We start from the raw sequence: 24,542 nt of genomic DNA on the forward strand, positions 1-24,542 counted from the left end.
TCCACTCTTAACCCCTTTTTGCCCAAGACATTTTTAGGCGACTTCAAGCATATAGGTATATAAAATAGGTATACAAATCCAACATTTACTGCCAAAATTTTCACAACTTCCACATTCAGTTACCCCACATGGGGTCACGACCCACAGTTTAAGAAGCTTTGGACTAGATGATCTCTAAGGGTTCCCTTCCTACACTAAGATTCTGTCATGCTAAGTTAGGAAGGCAAACTGATAAACATTCATGGAGTGCTTAGTATATTACTAGGCTCTTGGATGGCTTATGATTTGTTGAGAACTGTCCAGAGAAAGACTCTTACTAAAGAAAACCAGCCTATCAGCTACAGAACAATGCATTGACCCCCAGTCAGTCCATAGAGTTTGGTAGTTATCTACCAGCTAGTGTATTCAGAACAAGAGAAAGAAGCTAATAGACTGAAGTGGTAAAGGGAAAAGAAAAAAACAGTTTTTAGTGATGACCCAGTGTTCAAGGCCATAATCTTAGAAAACAGCACCCGTAGAGATGCAGCTTGGCAACCATTCCATCAGGTTCCATAGTCACATCTTTTGAAAATAAAGTTATTGTCTCTAAAGCCCTTGGCATTGTCAAATAATTCGGTTTTAGAAACTGATAGGACTTTCTGCTTTGCCACTGTACCCTAAGGACCATTAGACTCTTCCATGTAACTTTTAGCTGAACCTTCCATGTGTGTTATATCCCCCATTAGAATGTGAGTTCCTGGGGCAGCTAGGTGGCACAATGGATAAAGCACTGGCCCTTGATTCAGGAGGACCTGAGTTCAAATCCAGCCTCAGACACTTGATACCAGCTGTGTTGATCCTGGGCAAGTCACTTAACCCTCTTTGCCCTGCAAAAAAAAAAAAGAATGTGAGTTCCTGGAGAGACTGCCTTACTTTTCTCTTTATATTCCCAGAACTTAGGATGGTTCTTTTTGCATGTGGTAGCACTTAGTACAAGTTTCATTCATGTATTCATTCAGTCACAACATTGAAATATTAATGAGAAAGGTGCCACATTGTGCCTTTTTTTCCTTAAAAAAATTTTCCTATTTAGTATTACTGTGTGAATTAAGACAGCTGATGTTAAAATATACTAATTGTAAACAAAATACCTTCAAAGGGAATTGGTTTTATTGTTATTATGGTCTCTACTATATTAGTTGTAGAAATACCAATAGTATATCCATTATACTTCCTTGGATGCCATAAAGCCACTCTGCCAACTAGAGGAGAAACTGTGTGTAGCCAAAAGTAGATTTGCCAGTGATTTCCCTATAGCTTTGCAAAGCTAGATCTAGGGTTCTCTTGGATGTGGTTGCCAAAATTGTGGCAGTTGTTAACCTCAGTGCTGATGTGGTAATGAGTAAATAAATTAATAAAAAGGCATATTATTAAGTGCTTACTGTGGACCAAGCACTGTTCTAAACACTAGAGATACAAATAGAAGGGGGAAAAAAACAACCCAAGAGCAGGGACACAGATCACACACTTAATTGGAGAGAACAAGATGATACTGCCCAAATTTCCTTGACAACATTTACTAATGGGATTTACTAATAGCAGTAGTAAAAATAACTTGCTTAAGTAACTTTAAATAGATTAATTTCTGAATCCAGTAGATAGGAAGACAAATTTCTTTACTAAAAGTTTAGTTGGTCCTAAATCTTGCTTTTCTTATTTTATTTCAATTCCTATCTTTATCCATTAACAAGAAAGTCCTTCCACATAGCCATTTTTCTGTATGTATTGTCCTTTAACAGTTTCAAAACAAAAAACAAAATTCCAAAGGATCACAATAAATTGCTGGTTATCAAATTACATGATTATCAAAATTAACCTTTAGAGAGAGCAATTTGTTCTTTACAAAAGTAATATAATAGGATGCCTTTATTATATTGGCATTAGGAATATGATTAACTTATTTATATTAGCCATGCTATATTGAAATATTATTGTGCAATTTTTACTTATTATTTGGAAACTGAAAAGGGAATTAGAAGAAACACAATTTTCCTTTCTGTAATTTCTCATACACACTTTCAAGAATCTTACATTTTGAGTGATTTAATGATTCTCAGCAATACAGTGATCCAAGACAGTCCTAAAGGACTATTGATGAAACATACTATCCACCTCCAAAGAAAGAACTGATATTGATTGAAGACAGACTGAAGCATGCTATTTTTCACCTTCTTTCATTTTTTTTCTTCAAGTACAAAATTACTAATATAGTAATATTTTATATAATTGCACTTGTGTAACCCGTATCTGATTGCTTACTGCCTTGGGGAGGGGAGGGAAGGAAGGAGGGATAAAAATTGGAAGTCAAAATTATAAATAAACATGTTTATTCTCTTTAAAAAAAAAAAGAATCTTACACTTGAATAATTGAAACACCCAGGATCATGCAGCTAGATCTAAAAAATCCACATAAGTGAAACATCAAGGGGCTGTTAGAATTTTTTCTACTTTCTGTTTCAAGAAAACCTAAATGATCGAAAGCAATACATTTCCTTGCTTTGAGATAAACCATAAGGAGAAAAGCCAGGAGTTATTTCAGTCCTCTGTTCGGCCAAAGATGACAAAGAGAGAAATTTAGAATGCACTCTCTCATTGGTCATTAAAACCAAGGACTGTTTTCCAAGCTAAAAATACGGAGTTGACTGGCCTAACATGCTTTTTCTGATGTGAGCCTTCAGAACGTGAGTTTGAAAAAGTTTTCCTCAAAGTGAAAATAATCAATCTGTGTAAGAGCTGGCCCATACAATTAAAGCACATTTTTAAACGTATTTTAAAACTTTGTATGATTATGTATTACACATGTATGTCTGATATGGTATACAACATATTGTGGCATTCTACAGAACATCTTATAAAAAGTATTTTAAGACAGATGAGGAAATTTGAGATATTAAGCAATTAAGGAACCGAAATTTGGTTATGGAAATCAGGATTCATATTCACACTTAACTAAAAAAGGATTTCTTAAAAAACAGGTTGTTTTTGGTATCACTCTGGTACTCTTAATTGGCTTGTACTTAGATACTTAACATACTGCTTTATTGAGTACTGGGTATTTATACTTTTTTATTGCAGGCAAATTTTGAAGTTCAATTAAACGTTTTTTTCCTTTTGAATTGGCTGCATTAAGTGAGCATTAGGAAAGTATGTTTTCGTACTCCAAATAGACAATTGGAGATTTGTCTACTTCATAATATAGCCAGGTATTTAGGTTGAAATACATCCATTTCCTAAGAGCATTTATTCCTGAATCATTTTGTTGTCATTGTTTAAGGATTTTTTAAAAATTAATTTACATATTTTGCTTGTTTCATGTGAAAAATTATATTCCCATTTTCTATTAAAAGGCCACAACTGTACCACACTTCTCTTACATGGGAGCAAGGCTGTGTAATTATTTGTCTCATCATCTAACCATTAATCCACAAAGTGGAAATTTCCGGCAGTTACTACTTAAAAGGTAAGGGGAAGTGTATGAAGTTCATAAAGTTCTTCTTTCATGCCTCCTGCATTTTTACCTTAAACTTTTAGATTACAAGCATTTAAATCCTTAAATTTAAACAAAAATGTCCTTTTTTGTTTCCTACCTACCTGTTATAGTGTTCACTTGTGATCCTTTTTTCTTTTTCTCTTGTTATACTCAACTGTGTTGCACTTTCTAAGGGGTATATAAGACCAGATGACCGGGTAAAATTCTTGACTAGGACAAAATCATAGCCAACATAGACTATATGTACACAGTGTTGAGGGTTAATTATCTTTTCCCCACCCCCTTAACTGCACAGGATACTTATTTTTTCTAAAAGGAAAATAAGATGAGTTTTAAAAATGCTAAACTTTTTTATTTAAAAATTTAACACTAATGTACTTAAAATTACTGATAGTATATTACAAATAAATTTTTATTAAATTTGATATGCTGTCTAGTGTAAATGTCTGTAGGGGTAAGGGAAGAGAGCTAGTTATACTGCAAGTTTGAGAAACCATCTATTGAAAAAGAAGAGTCAGGAAAGATTTATGCTAGACCAGTATGTATGTTTGACCTGTGGGTTTTTTCAACTTGAATAAACTTTGAGGTTGCTAGTTACCATGAGGGAGGTTGGCAGTGAAGGGCAAGTTAATTACTAGGTGAGTATTCTAGTGTTCATCATGCCTTGGGGTGGGCAACTTTTAATTCCTTTCCTCAGCATTAGATTCCATTGGGACACTTTTCTCCCTATAGTAATACCTATTGGAAGCAGTTTGGGGGCAAAGAGGATACTTTAAGCTTTAAATGTGCTGAGTCTGAAGTCTCAACAGGACAACATCCTCACTGGTCTCCCTCCTTACCTTTGATCTCTTCTCCATTCCACTTTCCACACAGCTGCCAAATTGTTATTCCTAAAACACATGCCACCCCTGGTCACCTCCTGTTGCTTGTAGTATAAAATATAAGGTCGTTAGCCTGCCTTTCATGATCTGGCTCCCATCTACCTTTCCAGTCTCTCCATTCCCAACAAACTGGCCTGTTAGCTATTCCCCTTACTGGGCATTAGATTTCCTGCCTCTTTGCTTTCCCATAAGTGGTCCTCCATGCCTGAAATGAACTCCCTCCTCACATCTGTGCTGTGGAGTTCCATTCTTTAAAGCACGACTTGGGTACCTTCTACATGACATCTTTACCCATCCCCTGTACTTAATAGCATTTTATATTTATCTGTGTTTTTCCTCCTCCCCCAGTAGAATTAAAGCAGCTTGAGAACAGTGCTGTTTCTAACTCTGTATTCCTAGCCCTTAGCTTAGTACCTTGTGCATATTAGAACTTGTGTTGTATCATTTTAGTTTAAGTAGATGGGAGAATCAAGTTTTATAGGAATTCATTTTACTGCCATCTTTGCTGAATTGATGTGTATTTTTTATATACACATGGTCACACACACATATAGTGTGTATGTACACATGCTACTTTAAAGGGCATTTTCTATTTTCTTTTGTAGTTGATTATCTGAGATTATAAAACTCAGAAGTTTAAGAAAGCATTTTAAAATCTGAGAGTTTTTTGTCTATGTGTGTGTGTGTGTGTGTGTGTGTATTAGATGTCGAACTGATTATGAAAACAAAGATCAGGCTGCAAAAGGAGATGAAGCTACCAGAAAACGATTTCATTCCTTTGTACTCTTCTTAGGTGAACTTTACCTTAACCTGGAGGTAAGAAAGCGCAATTCTGCTCTATCTTAAAAACTTTTAAATTATTTTGTACTTTTTGTGTTAGTGATTTTGCTGTTTTTAAAAAATAACTTAGGAATCAATTTTTTGTTTTGTTTTGTTTTTGTGGGGCAGTGAGGGTTAAGTGACTTGCCCAGGGTCACACAGCTCCTAAGTGTCAAGTGTCTGAGGTCGAATTTGAACTCAGGTCCTCCTAAATCAAGGGCCGGTGCTTTATCCACCACACCACCTAGCTGCCCCCTGGAGTCAAAATTTTAAGAGGAATTTGAGGGGGCAGCTAGGTGGCGCAGTGGATAAAGCACCGGCCCTGGATTCAGGAGTTCCTGAGTTCAAATCCAGCCTCAGACACTTGATACTTACTAGCTGTGTGACCCTGGGCAAGTCACTTAACCCCCATTGCCCCGCAAAAAAAAAAAAAAGAGGAATTTGAAACGATAGTTATTTTTCCAATATTTTTAAAGGGTAAAAGTAATTTATGTTATGATTAAGTTAAAGCAGATCATTGTGTTTAATGTATGTACTCTAAGAGACAATAGAACCTTCTTTATGTTTATATTGCCTTGACAAAATAATAATTCATTGATAAAAATGTCAATTAGTTGAAAAATATATGGGGTATGTATTTTTTGAAAGTATTCTATTACAAAATATTTTAATATGGCATAGCAATCAAAATTGAATTGAAAGTCATTTTATTAGACTTATTCACTTTCTCTTGCACTGTTTTTGGAACAATAACTATTATATCATGATCAGTCCTATCTATATTGAATTAGGCTATTTCTGCTGTTAATAGATATTACATGCTATTTGCCTGTCATTTGAAGCTCTTCACAAACTCCTATCTACCTTCCTGTATTTTGTTAATTAAATGATGAAATTACTTAAATTGTAGATTCCTCAAGGACTTTGAGCAATTTGTTTCACTTTCTGTTCCTCAGTTATTTTCTCATCCATAAAATAGAGGCCTGGAAGTAGATATTCTCACATTTCTTTCAGCTCCTAGTTGTAAATCTTACTATTCTGTGACATGAAACTGGTTGTCTCCTATTTTGTTACTTCACATAGGACCTGAATTCAATGTGATTAACACAATAGCTCAATTATATGGTTCCTATAAATCCCTCCTCCCAACACATATCGGTAGAGAACAGAATATGAAGTAAATTAGAGGCCATCCCTTCTTTCCTTCCTCTGTTGCCCCATCCCCCTTAAATCCTACCCAATCCTTGAATATTCAGATCCAGCCCTACTTCTCTGAAAGTTTCCGGACTCACCCTAGACCACAAATCTCTCTTGAAATAGCATTAAAACTATTGTTTATCCTGTATTGTATCCCATACATAGTCATATATCTTTGCTTTCTCAACTGTAACATCTACCTACTCTAATTATTATCATGATTTTTAGAGAGGAAGTACAGTTGTTCCTCTAAACTATTTTGGGTTTTACTGTAATTTTAGTTGGTAAATTAATTAGAATTACATTTTTAGGGACCACACCATAAAGTGCTTATTACGTGCATACTTGTGTATATGTAAAGTAAGTACAGGGGAAATTACAAATTTAAGACAGCGTTCTTGAATTCATGGAGTTTAAAATTTGTCAGGAGAATAGTACCAACACAGTTAACTATAATTAATGTAATATCAATAAGTGCAATAAGAGTGAAAAAACAAAGTACTAGGTAAAGTTGATATTAAGGAGATCAGAGAAGGTGAGGACAGAAAAAAACTTTAATGCTAAATTGAACTTTAAAGAATGGGTAGGAATTCAATAGGAAAACATTGAGAGGATATTCCAGGCATAAGGAACAGGGTGAGCAAAGGCATTGGTGGAATTGTGTTGGGAGGCAGAAAGCAGTTGTTTGGACCAAAGGTAATAGGTGATGCCTGGATGGGGTGAGGGGACAAATTATGGAGGGCCCTGAATGCTAAGGAGAAGAGTTTGAACTTTATTGGTTAAGCAATGGGAAGCTATTGAAGTCTTTTGAGCAGAACAGTGACATGGCCAGAACAAAATTGTTCTGGTATCAGTTTTAAAGGTGGACTGGGGCAGTGTGGTCTTTAGAATTGTGAAGAGGCTATTGCAGTAGTTTGTAGGAGTAATTACAAAGGCCTTAAAGGTCTACATTAAAATGGTAGGAGTGGGACATAAAGAAACATGTAAAATGTGGAGCTAGCATGAACAGTATTTGTAATAGAATATTATTCAAAAATTATTTTTCCAATAAGCATTTTTTGTTGTTGTTTTTGTTTTTGCAGGGCAATGAGGATTAAGTGACTTGCCCAGGGTCACAGAGCTAGTTAAGTGTCTGAGGCTGGATTTGAACTCAGGTCCTCCTGAATCCAAGGCCAGTGTTTTATCCACTGTGCCACCTAGCTGCCCCAATAAGCATTTTTTTAAAAATCAGACCTGTGATTTCTTTAATATAGGGATCTCTAGGTGGGAAAACTTAATTTACCAATACAGAATAGCACTCTCTCAGTAAATTTTAAGAGAGTTACTTGAGAGGTTAAGTGACTTGCTCACTCTAATTTAGGTTAGCTTTGCTATTTTCCCCTCCCACTTTTAGTTGTTAGGCTCTTCTTTTCTTCAAATTACCTTTTATCACCTTAGGCATCTATGTGGTATCATAAATAATATTAGACTGAGTTAGAGAAATCTGAGGTCAAATACTGCCTCAGACATGGATTAGGATTAGCTGTAAGATCTTGGATAAGTCATTTAACTTCACTCTCTGCCTCAGTCTCCTCAATAGTAATACCAACACCTACATCATAGAGTTGTTAGGATCAAATCAATAATATATGTAAAGCATTCTGCAAACCTTAAAATGTTATATAAATATTAATTTATATCTTAATATTTCATTATGGCATAGAAATCAAAATTGATATTCATCTATGTATAATATTACATTCCCAAACATAAAATAACCTGCCACTTTCTGTATCTTTGACATTGTGTCTCCCTCATGCTTCTCATAACTTGCAATATCTTGAAAGAAATGTAATACAGATAACAAAAATGACATTTCTGTGGATTAAATTGTCCTTTATTTCTGTTATTAGTTGCCTTTTAAAAGACAATCCCATGGCAATTTTGCCCACTTCACAGTTGCAATACAAGTCACAAACTTAAGTTTGTAAGGTATTGTAATTGGCTATATGCATAAATAGGAAGGTAATTTCAAACAGAGGTATTAACGAAAATCCATTAGTTTGGCTACATATCCAGAACTTCATTAATTACAGGTTTGTTTGGGGGAGTTTTGGGGGGAGGCAGTCATGGTTGTGATTTGCCTAGGGTCAGACAGCTAGTAAGTAACTGAGGCTGGATTTGAACTCAGGTCCTCCCAACTCCAGGGCCTGTGCTCTCTCTGCTGGGCTGCCTAGCTGCTCCATTAATTACAGTTCAAAAAAGCTAGGTGGTTGCTTTTCCCAGCAGATTATGAGATGAGGATCAGTTGTGGGAAGAGTTGTTTCTGGTCGTAAATTCACTGATAGCAAATAGTGATAGTTAATAACTTCCTTTTAAGGTAGGAGATTGTGAAGAGCTACTGGGGGAAAAACCAGAATTAAAAAAGCATAGCACAGGGGGCAGCTAGGTGGTGCAGTGGGTAGAGCACCAGCCCTGGAGTCAGGAGGACCTGAGTTCAGATCTTGACAACTTACTAGCTGTGTGACCCTGGGCAAGTCACTTAACCCCAATTGCCTTACCAAAAAAAAAAATCATAGCACATACACATTTTAATATCCCCCAAGGGAATCACTATTAAAAGAACTTTTGACCTTTAAAAAAGTTACTGGTTGTAGAATATTTCTTTGGTGTCAGGTAAATGCAATGTTACTTAGATTCTTAAATAGATCTTTAATCTTATTAATGTGGACATTCCTCCAAGGACAAGGATACCTGTGCCTGCTCATTATATTCAACTTTTGTCAGAGTCCTCAAGTTTGCCACAAGGAATTGTCACTTTTGCTTGGTATTATGAAGATAAAATTGGAGTACATAAACTGTTGTCTGTCTGCCTGTTAACACCTTTTCTCCATGTAACCAGCCAATTATTTTTTCCTAGTGATGATAGTCTTAATTCCAATTCTTCATAGTTCTTTCTTTTTTTAAAATATATTTTTTAAATATATTTTGTTTATACATCACTAGAATTTCAGTATCGCATTTCCTGCTTCTCCCAGAGAGCTATCCCATAGCAAATAATATTTTTGAAGAAAAGAAAAAGCAAAAAGAGGAGGGAAATCAGTAAAATGAATCGAGGTGGTTTTTTTGCTCTCAAATTCTTTTTTTAAAATAATATTTTCCTGTTACATGTTAAAAACAATTTTAAACATTCATTGGTTTTTTTGTTGTTGTTTTTTAGGTTTGAGTTCCAAATTCTATCCTTTCCTACCTCTCCTCTCCCCTGCCTGAGAGTAAGCAATTTGATATAGAGTATACATGTGCAGTCATGTAAAACATTTCCATATTAGTCATTTTGTGAAAGAAAACATGAACAACAAAAAAAAGAAAGTGAAAAATAGTATGCATTGCTTTGTATCAGATGCCATCAATTCTTTCTCTGGAGGTGGATAGTATTTTTCATCATGAGTCCTTTGGGATTGTCTTAGATCTTTGTGAATCTGTACGTTTTTTTTAAAAGTCTGAAAATATATAAAATGTTCCATAATCATGAACTCTCATCTCTGCAAAGGATGGAGTAGGGGTATCTTCTCACATCTCTCCTGGGGCAGTTAGGTGGTATAGTGCATGAAAAGTGCTGGGCCTGGAGTCGTTAAGACATGAGTTCAAATACTGCCTTACTTGAGCAAGTAACTTAATCTCTGTCTCAACTTTCTCGACTGTAAAATAGTCTGCCTCAGGGTTGCTTTTTTGTTCTTTTTCTTGTTGTTTTTTGGCCAGGTAATAAGGGTTAGTTAAGTGACTTTCCCAGGGTCACACAGCTAGTAAGTGTCGAGTCTCTAAGGCTGGATTTGAACTCAGGTCCTCCTGAATCCAGGTCCAGCTAGATGCCCCCCTTCCAGGGTTATTTTGAAGATCAAATGGGATAATATTTGTAAAGTACTTATCACAGTACCTGGCACATAGCTAGCTTCTTCTCCTCCACCTTCCCCTGCTGTGATCATTTTCCACTCTTTCAGGTTGAATCATCCTTTGTGACAGAACCAATTTTTTAAAAAATCTATTATAGAAACTTTGCCTGACAATGAATATATTATTATATTATTATATCCTATAAGTTCCCCTCCCCCACCCCCACTTTTCCTGCTGTGAAGGAAGGAGCTATGATATTGTATCTCCTGGGATGTTCATTGATTGTCCCCACACCCATATTCAGACTTTTAAACTTCCTTTCAGTGATCCTTTTTGCCCTATTCATGTTGTCATCGTCTTTATTCATATTTATTTTCTCATGAGTCTGTTTATTTTGTTCTTCGTTAGTTCACATGAACTTAATGGTGTTTTCTCTGAATTCCTCACTCAGCAAATGCATACAAAGTGTGATTATATAGTAATTACACTTCCTAAGTGTGTAATGCAAATTAATCTTATTATTCAGTAGTTACATGTTCTTAAAATATGCTAAGCCACTGTATACTTGGTGGCATAAAATCTCTGCTTACAATACTGAGATGACAGTACTTCAGGTACCCTCAGAGAGTATTTGATCAGTTACTGAAAAGTCAGTGCAAGGAGCAACTTGTAACTAAACCCACCTTATCTGAAGCAATATAAATGAAAACTGTTGATTCCCTTGTTTCTTGAACTTAGTACATTGAATTCTATGCATGGTGTATTCATTCATTAAATGTTTATTTTGCATTTATTTCCTTTTTTGAGTTTCTTTTTTGTATTGCCATTCAGCAAACATTTGTTTTTTTGTTTTGTTTTGTTTTGTTTTTTGGTGAGGCAATTGGGGTTAAGTGACTTGCCCAGGGTCACACAGCTAGTAAGTGTTGTGTCTGAGGCTGGATTTGAACTCAGGTACTCCTGAATCCAGGGCCAGTGCTTTATCCACTGTACCACCTAGCTGCCCCAAACATTTGTTTTAAAATGTAAATCACCAAGTAGTGTGTGCAAATTACTTAAGCTCTCTAGGTCTGATTCCTTACATGCAAAATGATATTTTTAAGGCCCTTTCCAGGACTGACATCCATTATATCAGAGTAGACAAAAGTTGTAACACTAAATTTGCTTATAACTAAATACTTTTAAAGCACTGTAAAATCTGGCTTTCACCTACCTTCCCATTCTTCTTTTACATTAATCCCCTTCATACCTAGCATGCACTCCCTCTTCATCTGTACCTCCTAGAATTCTTGATATCCTTCAAGGCTTAACTCAGGTGCCACCTTCTCTGTAAAGCTGTCAGGGATACCTACATTTGTGAATATTCTGTCCCTCCTCAATTTTTGTTGCATAATGCTGCTGATAGAATGTAAACTGTTCAATTGAATCATTGTGTGCCTTGTACACAGTAGGTGCCTAAATGTTTGTCGAGTTTATAATTTTAATCCGTAATAACTATTTCTCAAGATTTATCAAACCACAAGACCACTCTCTACTTCTGTTTCTATGGGGATAAATTTTATCTTGATAGGCATTGGGCTGAATCTAATATAAGATGAAAGTCAGTATGGATAAATATAAATGCACTTGGGTACAAAAAATTCAGTTCAACAAGTATAAGATGATGGCGGCATATGTAGATATATGAAAATGTTCTTAAAATTCCACTTCTGAATAAGATCTTGCTGTTGTAGTATTCTGTTAGCTTAGTATGAGTTGTTAAGGTAGTGCTGCAGTCAACAGGATGCTATGATTTGGGTCTGCATTAAGAGGAGCTGAGAAGTTCCCAGTGCTTCCCTGGTAATCCCACTGTACTGTGCCCTCATCAGACTTCATCTGGAGTATTGCATTCATTTCTGTATGCTGTTGTTTGAGAAGGATATCAATAAAATGGAGAATATCCAGAGCAGGGTAACCAGGACGTTGAAGAAACTTTGAATCCGTATCATGAGAATTAGTTGAAGGAACTGGGCATGTTTAGTTTAACCTGGGGAAGAGAAGATTCAAAAGGGACATAATAGCTATCTTCAGGTATTTGAATGACTGCCATGTGAAAGGAGGGCCTGTTTCCATTTGTCCATCTGACCATGCTTTACCATGGAGTAAGAAAAACAGTGAAAGTCCCAGTAATTCAAGCAGATGATATATAGGAAGAGGGGCAATGATATTCATGATCTTACATGCCTATATAGGAATGTATAAAGTAGAGGTTAAAAAATGGCCTAGAGTTCTTATTGCAAGGAAATAAATACAGCTTCATAAGTATCACTGCATGTATGGAAATCCATAAACCAGAGTGGGTAAGGCATGGCCAAGAGCTTAGGTAAAAATCAAAGAAAAGAGAAATGGTGATATTGTCCTGTAAGGATATTTCATATTGCTACCCAAAAGAAATGAATATTCAGTTTTAAAAGCACATTAAAAAACTAAAAATGAGACTCCCTACTCTCAGGGAGCTTACATTCTATTGGCTGAGGCAATATATACATATGTAAGTAAATATAGACTGTGTATAAAATAAATACGAAACCTAGGGAGAACACTGACAATTGTTTGGATAAGGAAAGAGTTGCATCTTGAAGGAACAGAGGGATTTGATGAGGCATAGGTGAAAAAGGAATGCATTTTTAGGCATATGGGAGAGTGTGTAAAGACTTGGACATGGGAAATGGAATGCTATGTATGGAGGAAAAAAAGACAACCAGTTTGGTTGGACAGTGGACCGTGGGAAGAGGAGTGCTATATGATGCTGCTGAAAAGATAAATCAGGACTAGGTTTAAAGGGCTTAAAAAGGTAAACAGAACTGTCTATTTTATCTCACAGCAGTAGGGAGCCATTGGAATTTGAGTAAGGGAGTGATATTGCCAGATCTACGTTGGTAGCTATGACCATTTAGAAGGCTTTTGCAGTAAGCTAGGTGACAGGTGGTGAGGGCCTAAAGTTAGGCGATGGCTTTATCAGAAGAGCTAAATTGGATGTCAGAGAGGTAGAAATGACAAGATATGGTAATTGATTAGATATCTGGGGTGAGAGGGAGTGATGCAATAGAGGATGGGGCTAAGGTTATAAACCTTAAAAGCAGATCTTTAAAGTGGATTCTTCCAACTGTAGACCAGGGAGACTGTTATCTAATCCTAAGAATTCTAAATTGCATTAATTAAAGAGGTGATTTGTGTACATTTCAAAAAGGAAGCTGTAATTGCTGTGAACTGGAAAAACTTTATCAAAACCAAGTCATGTCAGAATAATATTGCCCTATTTAACTGATAGATTGGAGGGATAGTCTACCTTAATTTTTACACAGTTTGTGGAGAAGGCAGAGATAAATCAACTGGGTGGTAGTTCACTTGACTGAATCAATTAAATAATTAGATTCCAGAAGTGATCATTAATGGATTAATGTCAGCCTGGAGGGAGGTCTGTAGTGGTGCCCTAGGGCTCTTATCCTCACTCCTGTTGTGGTCAATATTTTTTATCATTGATTTAGATAAAGGTAGATGTGACATTTTATTCAATTTTCAGATGACATGAAGCTAGAAGGAATGGCCAGTATGTTAGATGAAAGAACCAGGCTCCAAAAAGATAAGAGGTTCTCAATAGAGTAATGAACCAACTTTAGTGAAATTTAGTAGGATAAATATAGTTTTAGGCTTAGCTACAGAAAAGAAATTGTACAAATGTAGAATGAGTTATATGTATAATATATGTAACTGTGGGAGGGGGAATGGGAATTTAATAATCCGAAAGCTCTTATTTATGTAACATACAGCAATATCTGTTTGTCTATCTAATCTGTCAAGAGACAGTGAGGAACTAGGAGGCAGTAAGAGTAAGCACAGGTATGCCCGTGTACTATATATGTGGAGGTTTTCCTCTGTTGTTCTGTGGAATCAGCTGATGGAGGGAGTGGTTAATTGTGCTGTTCTTCCAGATGGGAAGAGAGATTATATGGTGTCCAGCACATAGTAGGTACTTAATATGTATTGAGTGGTAAATATAGATGTGAAACATTTAGTAGTGTAGAGTGGAAGCTATTATGAATGCATTGTTTAGGGCCAGCTAGGTGGCACAGTGGATAAAGCACCAGCCCTGGATTCAGGAGGACCTGAGTTCAAATCCGGCCTCAGATACTTGACACTTACTTGCTGTGTCACCCTGGGAAACTCCCTTAACCTTCTTCGTCCTGCGAAAGGAAGGAAGGAAGGAAGGAAGGAAGCAAAGAAACTGGCTGAGAATGCCTTGTTTGGTGTTGGTAAAACATTTGATGAGAATCAGGTTTTTATGGGAGCAACTGGTAAATTGGCTGAGAGGGATGTTTGGCAGTGCTTATGGTATTTGCCTTACGTTTTCTCCCGCTTCATAATGGGTGGAGGTGGGAGGTTGGAGAGAATATTTATTGATTTCTCTATTAGTCTAGTATCTTAGCATTCACATACATCAGATTATAAATTCCTTATGGTCAAGGACTTTGTATTCCCAGTAGTTTGCACATAGCTGCTTAATAATCCAGTCTTGCAATGCCTAAATACTAGCTATACTTATTTTTGGTTTCTGATTCCCTAAACACGGTACCAGTAGTGACATTGACATCCATAACTTGGCTCCTATAACATAGTGTGATCTTTTGTTTCATTTATTAAATATCTAATGTCCAGAACAAGAAATGTGATTGTCATGGTTAGACTACAATTGAAGTGTTGTGTATAATTTTGGGTATCACATTTTTGGAAGAGTATTAACTATCTGGAATATATCTAGTGGTAGGTGACCAGGATGATTTCTGGGACTTGAAACCATAGAATTGATTAAAAAGAACTTGAAATATTTAACCTGTAAAAGAAAAGCTATGTACAGGTACAGAGAGAGTACTGTTTTTGAACATTTGAAGACTTGTCATGGAGATAGATGAGATATGTTTGCTTGGCAGAGCCACTAAGCAGATGTTACAGAGAAGCAGTTTTCAGTTTGATGAGGAAAGGCTTTTTAACTTTTAGAGCTGTCCAAAAGTAGAATGGATTGCTTTTGAGGTTATTATCAACTAAAAAGTCATCCATAAATATGAACATTTCCATATACAGAGGATAGAAAAGGTTTATGTGTGAAACCATGGATCTATTACTTAAAGTTGTTTTAAAATTTAATGTAGTCATAGTTATATTGCCCTTGTCCATGTCCTGTTTTGAACTTCCTTCTGTTTTCTGCTTTGAATTTTGTTACATTGACCTTTTTTGCATTATTTCCCCCCCCTCTCTCTTCCTCCCTCCTACCCTCCCTTTGTCCTGTCCCCCTCTCTCTGCCTCCTTTCTTCCTTTCCTCCCTTTCTCCCCCTGCTTTCCTAGTAACACCATCACTTCTGTGGTTTCTTTCTCCTCCATTCCTAGGCTCAGCCCTATACTTAACCACTTCAACTTTACATTGTGTTGTATGCTGGAATCCCTTGCCTTCCTGTCTTGTTGCTTCTCATACCTTTCCAGAGCTCTGACCCTAATTTAGCCCTACCATTTGTCTTACCAGTTTCTACTTCTATGCTGCTGAATGCTGCTGGAGGAAGTCATCCAAGAATGTTGACTGGGTCCACTTCAAATTTATTATCTAGTTTTAACTGGGTCTTGACTAGCATGTTTAATTATCTTATTCTTCCCCGATTGACTCCCTATTATACTTCTCATGACATTTTTTCTTCCCTTCTCCAACCACTAAGTCTCCTTTGATACTTAGCAGAATACCTCTTTACGTACTTTACCAAGAAAATTGAGGCCAACCACCATAAGCTCCCTTTTCTCCTCAGTACTATGCCCTTAAATTCTTTCAACATCATATTTTTTCCTCTTTTAAGAGGTGGCCTCTCCCCTTTGCCAAGGCCCCTTCAATTTATGCCTTTGATTCTATTCCTTTCTGTTTCCTGTAAGAGTTTACCCCTTTGAACATCCCTCTCCTTTCTCTGTCTCTCTTAAATTGCACTTTGTCCACTGATTACTTCCCTTCTGCTTCCAAATATGCTCACTCCTTCATCCTTAAAAAATTTTTGCTTAACTGTCATTAACTCATATTACTGTTCTATAACTGTCTTGCTTTTCATAGCCAAGCTCCTAGTGTTCTCTCATTTCCTTCCCTTCTTCATCTCTCACTTTTCAAAGTAACCAGATAGCTCTTTATTGCCAACTTAACTGACCTTTTTGCTCAGTCCTCACTCTTCTTGCCTTCTCTCTAGTACTTGATATGTGTATGCCTTCCTCTGAATATACCTGGGTTTTCATGATACTCATCTCCCAGTTTTTCTACATTCCTGACCCCAGTCTTTGCCCAATCGTGATTGATGTCCTGTCTCCATATACATGTGTACACCAGGGCTTTGTCCTGTGCTCTCTTCCGTTTATATTCTGTTTTGGTGTTCTCATGGACTCCCCTGAATTTAGTGAACCTTGAGATCTCAAGTGCTTAGCACCGTGTTTGATACATAGCAGGTGCTTGTTGACTTCAAGTGATCTACTTAAGGTCACATAGCCAAGTAGGTGTCTAAATCAGTATTCAAATTCTCATCTTCCTGACTCCAAGTTCATCATTATCAATGTAATGTTCTTAATTTGTTTTTTGCATTACAATTCTTATTTTTATTGGCCATTTGGCACATTTGAACATTTTGAGAAAGTTACATTTTTATAGTAACTTGATCAATTTATAAGGGTAAGCTTTATAGGTATACACAAGGTAATTATGACAAGGTGATTCCATTAAGATAGCAGTTTGTAGAACTAAAATATATTTTTTATTCTTAAGTTAAACAGAAACACTCTTCCATAACCCTTAAACTTAGACCAGTTAGAGCTTTATAATGTGTTAGCAAAATTTTAATAATTTTATTTTGTTTCATAGATTAAGGGAACAAAGGGGCAGGTTACAAGAGCAGATATTCTTCAGGTTGGTCTTCGGGAATTACTGAATGCCCTTTTATCTAATCCTGTGGACAACAATTTAATCTGTGCAGTAAAACTACTGAAGGTAGGATGTACTAAGAATTTTTTTTCATATCTTAACATTCACTGTATCTATCATGTGTTTAGAAAAAAGAAGAGAAATTGAGGCCATACACATTACTCACAATACCCATGTTAAGTATTTTTATCAAGAACTTCAGGTAAATTTTATACTCTTATATCGAAGAACTAAAGGGTAAGGACAGTACCTGGTATATGCTAGGAGTATGCTTGTAAGTAAATGCTTAATTGAGGGTTGAGTAAAAAAAAATATTAACACCTTAACTCATGTTCTTTTTTGTAAACTTTAATTCAGTTTTTATAATTTTTCTTGCTGTTTAATGGAAATGCTTTCTATCATTTACATAACAAAAAATACTATTTATGTTACTCTTATAAAATCAGTCATGAAAATCTTTCCACTCACATAAACTTTAAGGAAATTTGCCTTGAAGGCATTCCATCATCCACCTATAAGTAGTAGTAGAGTCTAGGGTAGTTTTCACTATTTGTAGCTTTTGTTCTTTCTAATGATTATACTTCCTGTTGCCTTCCTTAACAAATACTCCTCAAATACTCTTTTGATTCTTCATAAATCTAAGAGGTACACATTGAAAGTTCTATGAAATATTCAATGGAAGCAGAACTTTATTATAGTGAGCAATTTTTTCAGCAACCTCCCTAAATGCTAAGAAAGAAATATTTTGTTAATAGGAAGAGAAGCATGCTTATACTTGATTATTTAACATAAATATTTGTCTTCATATATAGGCCCTTGAGTTCAAAACTAATGACCCATGAACATCCTGTATATAGGAACAGCCTAACAACCTCTTTACCATGAAACATCTGCAGACACAACAAACTTATGATGAGCTGATTGTGTGCTCCAGAAAGAACTTCCTGCCCGTTATCTGTTCCTCTGTACACCATTTCTTACCCATAAGGGTTATCATAAAGAGTCAGTGATAACCCTGTTTCTTCTCCATCACCCCCTTTTTTCTTTTCATTATTTATATTTCAGTGTTTCACCTAAGGCAGTTTTACTACTGGGCCCTTTTGGCCTTTTTCTCCCAGCTTTCCTTCAGTTGCCTTAGGAAAACCTTATTTCCTTCTTTTTTCCCTTTTTCCTCTTTGTAAGCCAATCTCGTTAAATAATTATTAATATTATCCTCCCCTAGATCCTGAGCCTTTGAAAGATCCCAGAAATCCCCTTCAGAAATCTGTACAGAAAAGTTTCCATTTGATGCCTTTCCCTTTCTCAATTAAAGTTGATTTTCCTTAAGTACTGGCATTCAAAAAAAAATTAAAACCTTTTTATTCAGTTTTGATTTTTATATTTGGCTTATTATTACGGTAATATTATTCTCTATTCTTTTACATGTTAGATGACAGTATTTCTGCTTTATTAAAAAGTTGAATGAGCTTTTGTGGGTTCAAGTGGGCACTTACCAAGCACTTAAATTTTCTCTTAGAAACAAAGTTATATTTAGAAAACTTTAAAAATGAACTTTTGAAACACAGCTCAGTTACACGTGTGGACTTGTGTGTATATGTATTGTAGACCTGTGTACATGTGTGTACATATACATACACAAATATGTGCATATATTTATTTATACACACATTTATAGTTTTTAAAATATCCCTACCTTTTTAATACTTGGGGGTCTAAGTCTTTGATGAAATGCTTTATAATTTTTCTCTAATTTTTGTTCATTTAATTTCACTTCAGTTTGTTAGCTGTTGATTTTAAGTTTTGTAATTCATAATACTGGCAGCATGTACCTCTGTAAAATGTCACAAAATAACTGAAGCTCTTTTAACTAGTGGTAGTTGGTGGCTTTCTATCAAAGAAGGATCTTTATGTGTACAGTGGATAAATAAAGGTTCAGTGAAAATATAGAAAGAACATTTAACCTTTGTGCTAATCGTTTTCACTTAGGGTTTTCACATACATAGAAAATCTTTTCTTTTTGACTGAAAAAGTGGAGGAGAAATTTTAAGATGCAGAAGAGATGCTGGTTTTTGGGGGGTGGGGGTTATATATTCATATAATAAAGAGCATAGTTATATCCAATTCTCACTGATTAAATGCTATCTAATGTATTTGTCTTCTTAAAAACCCACTTTATTATAAGAGCTAGGTCACTATAGACACTAATTTTCAGATTTATATAAGGATGGAGTTTAATTTTGTGGTTATATTTGAGTTACTATGTCCTTCAGGGCACCAAGTACATTTTTTTTTAAAGATTTACAGGAAGGAGTTAACCCTTTCAAATGATTACTGACCTGAAAGCCTCGGTATAAGAGAAATGAAAGCAAAACTGTATATTTATGATTATTAGTGCCATGACTAAAGTTGAGAGTTTTAGCTGTTCTCTAATCCACAATAGAACCATAGCCAGTTGAAGAACCCAAAGTAGTATTAGGAGTTTTGTAGTCATAACAAAGAAGTTAGGAAAATAAGATGACTTGCTGTAATGGGAAGAGCAATGGCAACTAGTACTAGTCCTTTATTTGCTATTAACTAGTAATGTCATCTTGAGCAAGCCATTTCACTTCAGATCATCAATTTCCTTGTTTAATAAATGAGGTTGGAAAAAAAAATAAATGAGGTTGGGCTAGATTATCTCTTAAAGTTGCTTCTAGCTCACTGATTCTATGATATTTGTCAGAGAATGCTAGGAATGCAACTAATAATCTTGCTTTTTTTAGAATTTCTGTAGTTTACTGAATTCTTTATTTTTACTAATAACCTGCTTTCTTAGTTGACAGGGTCAGTTTTGGAAGATGCATGGAAGGAAAAAGGAAAGACAGATATGGAAGAAATGATTCAGAGAATTGAAAATGTTGTCCTAGATGCAAATTGCAGCAGGTGGGAAGAGAAGTGACATAGATAGCAGCCTAATTTTAATGCAATTCATCCCTGCTCTATATTTGTGGGGTGTTTTGTTTTCCTATGCTTTTTAGGGCCATTTTATCTTAAGGTTAAGTGAATTCACTATCATATATTTTGCAGAGATGCAGAAATATTTTCTTCAAAGGATTACTATTTTATTTATTGATCTTTGCTCATCTGGCCACTTTGCTTTAATTCTTTGTGCCATACTCCTACAAAAGAATCAGTTTAAAAGCTTAGTAAAATTTATAGATAACTAACAGAGTAAGGTGTTTATTAATGTGGTAACTAGGTAAAAGTGCCTCATTAAAGGTGTTTTTATTACAATTATAATTTAACTTTGGACTTGGGTTGTAATCATTCAGTCAGTAACTTCTAATATTTCTTGGTTCTATGACTATTTACCACATTTACAAATACCAAGATTTATATTGTCATATCAGTAGTCAGATGTATACCTTCTATTAGAAATCCAGTAAATGTAATTTCCCAAGTAAATTTGAGTATCCTTACAGATTTTTTCATAAATGAGAGCCAAAAAAAGGTAACACAAGAAAATAAACCAAGAATTTCCTGTTTATTCAACATATATTTGAATGTCTATGACGCTTTGGCCAGTATAGAGTATTAAAAAAATGGCACAGTTTTTGTCCTCAAAGAATTAAATTATCAGTGTGAGCTAGTGATGGCATTCTAGAGCAGAGTTAAAAATGTAATTTAATCTAGGCCTTTGTGTTCATTCAAGTTTTAGAAATTGAGATAGATATTGACTATATGGGAGAATTCAGAAGGTAAGGATTTTAAACCACAAGGCCAAAATAAAACCCTAAAATTTTAAGGACTTTGAGAAACTAGATTATGTGTTACTAAATTGCAAGAAAATTTCAATTATTGTTCTAATGTACTATAAACTTTTGTTTACTGCAGAGATGTAAAACAGATGCTTTTGAAGCTAGTAGAACTCCGATCAAGTAACTGGGGTAGAGTTCATGCCACCTCAACATTTAGAGAAGCAACACCTGAAAATGATCCTAATTATTTTATGGTATGACAGTGTTCTAAATTGAAATACTTATTTGGGGTATGAATTAAAAATTTTATATTTTATACATTTGCTGTATTGTTTGTCCTCCAGATTTGATGTTAGCCAACTGTTACTGCTTTTCTTATGTCCAACATAGCAACCAAAACCATGTATAAATGGAGAAGGAATGGCCTTGATAAGGGAAATAAATACCAGATTTGTAGGGTACTAGAACTATAAAGCTCCAATACATTTTTATGGATCACAGATTTTTTATCTGCTCCTACAAGTTTACCATGTAGACAGTCAGTGGTTTGTCTTTTGTCAGTATTGTTTTAAGAAGCAATAACTGAATAAACTACTGTGTATTCCATAATATTTTACCGTTTTAATTCTAGAACGAACCAACATTTTATACATCTGATGGCATTCCTTTTACTGCTGCCGATCCAGGTATGTTGTTTTAACAATAATAGTTTTCTCTAAAGTAGATGGGGGACAAAAAGCATAAAATCAGATATTTATTAAAATTGATTTGGGGCAGCTAGGTGGCGCAGTGGATAAAGCAATGGCCCCGGACTTAGGAGGACCTGAGTTCAAATTCGGCCTCAGACACTTGACACTTACTAGCTGTATGACCCTGGGCAAGTCACTTAACCCTCATTGCCCCACAAAAAAAAAAACACAACAAAAAACCAAAAATTGATTGGTTGATTTCATACTTTTCCTCATCTACATTAGAGAATTCTTATAGAGAAAGCAATTTTATCGAAGACATATTCATATTAATTTCTATTGTGTACTTCTACTGTAGAAGTAAGCTATAACTAGAGTTTTTGGAAGTTTAACTGTGTTTAAGGCATAAGACGTAATATGTCTTTTGAAGTAATAATATTGTTAATCCATAGATCATCTAATATTTGATATGATTAGTACTCATAAATAATACACATATATAGATAAAAGGCTAGCTTTTATTATTTTATTACTTTTATATATCTGACCCTTAGAAAGATGTTAAAAAAATGTTATATGCATTACAATCCTACTATTGACAGAGAACACTAAAAAATACAAAAGAATTACATGGCTTTGTAGAATATATCACTATTCTAGGAACAGGTTTATCTTATTGGTTGCATTTTGTTTAAGGGTAATATTAATATTATTTTGTATTGTGTTGACATGGAAGAGGAAGTGAGGGGTGGATGAAAGCAAGCCAGATAGATAAATTCATTGCATTTATTTTGACATTTGTCAAGTAACATAAAAACACTTGTCTTACCAGTCTTAATTCTTGGGAAAGTTCAATTAATAGCAAGAATAAGAATTTGTGGAAGTTAGTAGAAATATGTTTTCATTAGCCAATTGTGTGGGATTTAAAGCTGAAAGAGACCTTAGAGGTCATCAGGTCCAACTCCTCCATTTTACAGTTGAGGAAACTGAGGCCAAAAGTGATTAAGTGACTTGCCTAGGCTTATGTAGCTAGTTAAAGTATATAAAGCAGGGTTTGAGCCTATTTATTCCTGACGTCAAATCTATTGCTTTATTCACTACAATATATAACATACTTTTTTCCTATTTCTTCCAAGATGGAATACTAGTAAACCGCCTCCTAAAGTACATGAAACTAGAGTATGTCATATTTATGGGTAAACTAAAAAACTAGTCCAGTAGAATAAGCCACTATTACCAAGCTCTGTAGTCCTATACCATCGTATAGGTATAGTACCTTATCATATAGGTTTGCACTGGTGCAGAAACACCTGCATGGCCGTTCATACAAAGCAGTAATAACACATAAAACCAGGAGTAGGAACAAAGGGCACCTTATTAAAAAGATCCTCTTCTAGCATACTTAATTTGTGTCGTGCACTTTAATCTAGCTTTTGTCTTATATATTATTCACTCAAAAAGCACTTTCTGTGTTCAAAGCACTGTTGTTATGAGGATACACAGGAGAATAAGACATAGTCTCTGCCTTCATGAAACTCGTTTTCTAAAGCAGGAGTTGGCAGACCATGGCCTGAGGGCCTGCCATCTGTCTTTCCATACTCTGGGAGCTAGAAATGGTTTTTACATTTTCAAATAACATTTTGGGCATACAGAATTGAATGGCAAGCTAGATCTAACTTGAGGGGGCTGTAGTTTGCCAGTCTCTGGTCTGGAAGGAAAGATAAAGCAATACACAATAAAATGGAATGCAGTGAGAAAAGTATACTATGTTTTTAGGGTTGAAGAATTTCTGTCTACAGATTAAGTAGACTGTGGAAAAAATAGTATTTGAGCCTAGGGCTAGGAATTATAAGACCAGACAACTTTCACCCCTTCCATTTTGCGATTTAAGCTTTTTACAGAATTTAGTGGTTTCTTTTTTTTTTTCTTTTTTTTTTTTTTTTAGGCAATGGGGGTTAAGTGACTTGCCCACGGTCACACAGCTAGTAAGTGTCAAGTGTCTGAGGCCAGATTTGAACTCAGGTACTCCTGAATCCAGGGCTGGTGCTTTAACCACTGCGCCATCTAGCTGCCCCTAGTGGTTTCTTTTGATGAGACTAATGAGTTGATATGGTGGTTAATAAAAATCAGACAAGGAATTTGTTCATATAAGTAAAAAACTAAACTTATTTTTAACAAACAAAAAACTGGTTTCTCTTTCTATAAAACAACTTTCTTTGATGGAGCTTTCTTAAAATGTTCTTAATATGTAGTATATAAGAATACTATATGCTACCTGAAGGATCCTCATAAATGATGAATATTATATGAACATTACTTATAAGAATTAACATTTATTTAGGACTTCAAAATTTGCAAAGATCTTTACTTGATGTGTCATCTGATCTTCCAAGAACCCTCTGAGGTAGATAAATAGTATTCTTCATTTTACTTATATGGAAACAGTCTCATTGAGTTTCCCAAGGTACCAAAGCTCTAGTCAGCATTCAGATTCAAGTCTTCTTCAGAGTTCATCACCAGCCACTATTCTTGCTCTTGCTTGTTAGACCACACTTTATTACTGAGGCTCTTAATTTTATTGTGTCCTGGATCCCTTTGTCTGATGAAACCTATGTCCCTTTTCAAAATAATGTCTTTAAATCCATATAATACACAGTATTACAAAAAAAGCTAATTATATTGAAATACAATGATCAAGATATTAAAAACAAAAACATTTACAGACCTCAGGTTAAGAACCACTAGGTTAGGACTGTCAATTTTGGCAATATTGCCTACCACATATAAACTGAGTTTGTAAATTACAGGGTTATCATTGTCCCTTTTCTTGAACTACTATGTATTGCCTTC

The 24,542-nt window shown here is 35.2% G+C and overlaps 1 protein-coding gene across 4 annotated transcripts in view; it reads left to right on the forward strand.

Moving 5' to 3' along the window:
- The window catches only part of PAIP1 (poly(A) binding protein interacting protein 1), a 40,439-nt gene that overhangs the window by 12,819 nt on the left and 3,078 nt on the right, over positions 1 to 24,542 (forward strand). For all 4 annotated transcript variants that reach the window (XM_043977292.1, XM_043977289.1, XM_043977288.1 and 1 more), the window contains exons 4-9: positions 3,387 to 3,499; positions 5,115 to 5,226; positions 17,207 to 17,332; positions 20,082 to 20,188; positions 21,140 to 21,257; positions 21,635 to 21,689. In XM_043977292.1, coding sequence (XP_043833227.1) covers positions 3,387 to 3,499; positions 5,115 to 5,226; positions 17,207 to 17,332; positions 20,082 to 20,188; positions 21,140 to 21,257; positions 21,635 to 21,689 — 631 coding nt within the window. The remainder of the gene's footprint in view (positions 1 to 3,386; positions 3,500 to 5,114; positions 5,227 to 17,206; positions 17,333 to 20,081; positions 20,189 to 21,139; positions 21,258 to 21,634; positions 21,690 to 24,542) is intronic.

Source organism: Dromiciops gliroides, chromosome 1, assembly GCF_019393635.1.
Source record: "Dromiciops gliroides isolate mDroGli1 chromosome 1, mDroGli1.pri, whole genome shotgun sequence".
NCBI classification, from domain to species: domain Eukaryota; kingdom Metazoa; phylum Chordata; class Mammalia; order Microbiotheria; family Microbiotheriidae; genus Dromiciops; species Dromiciops gliroides.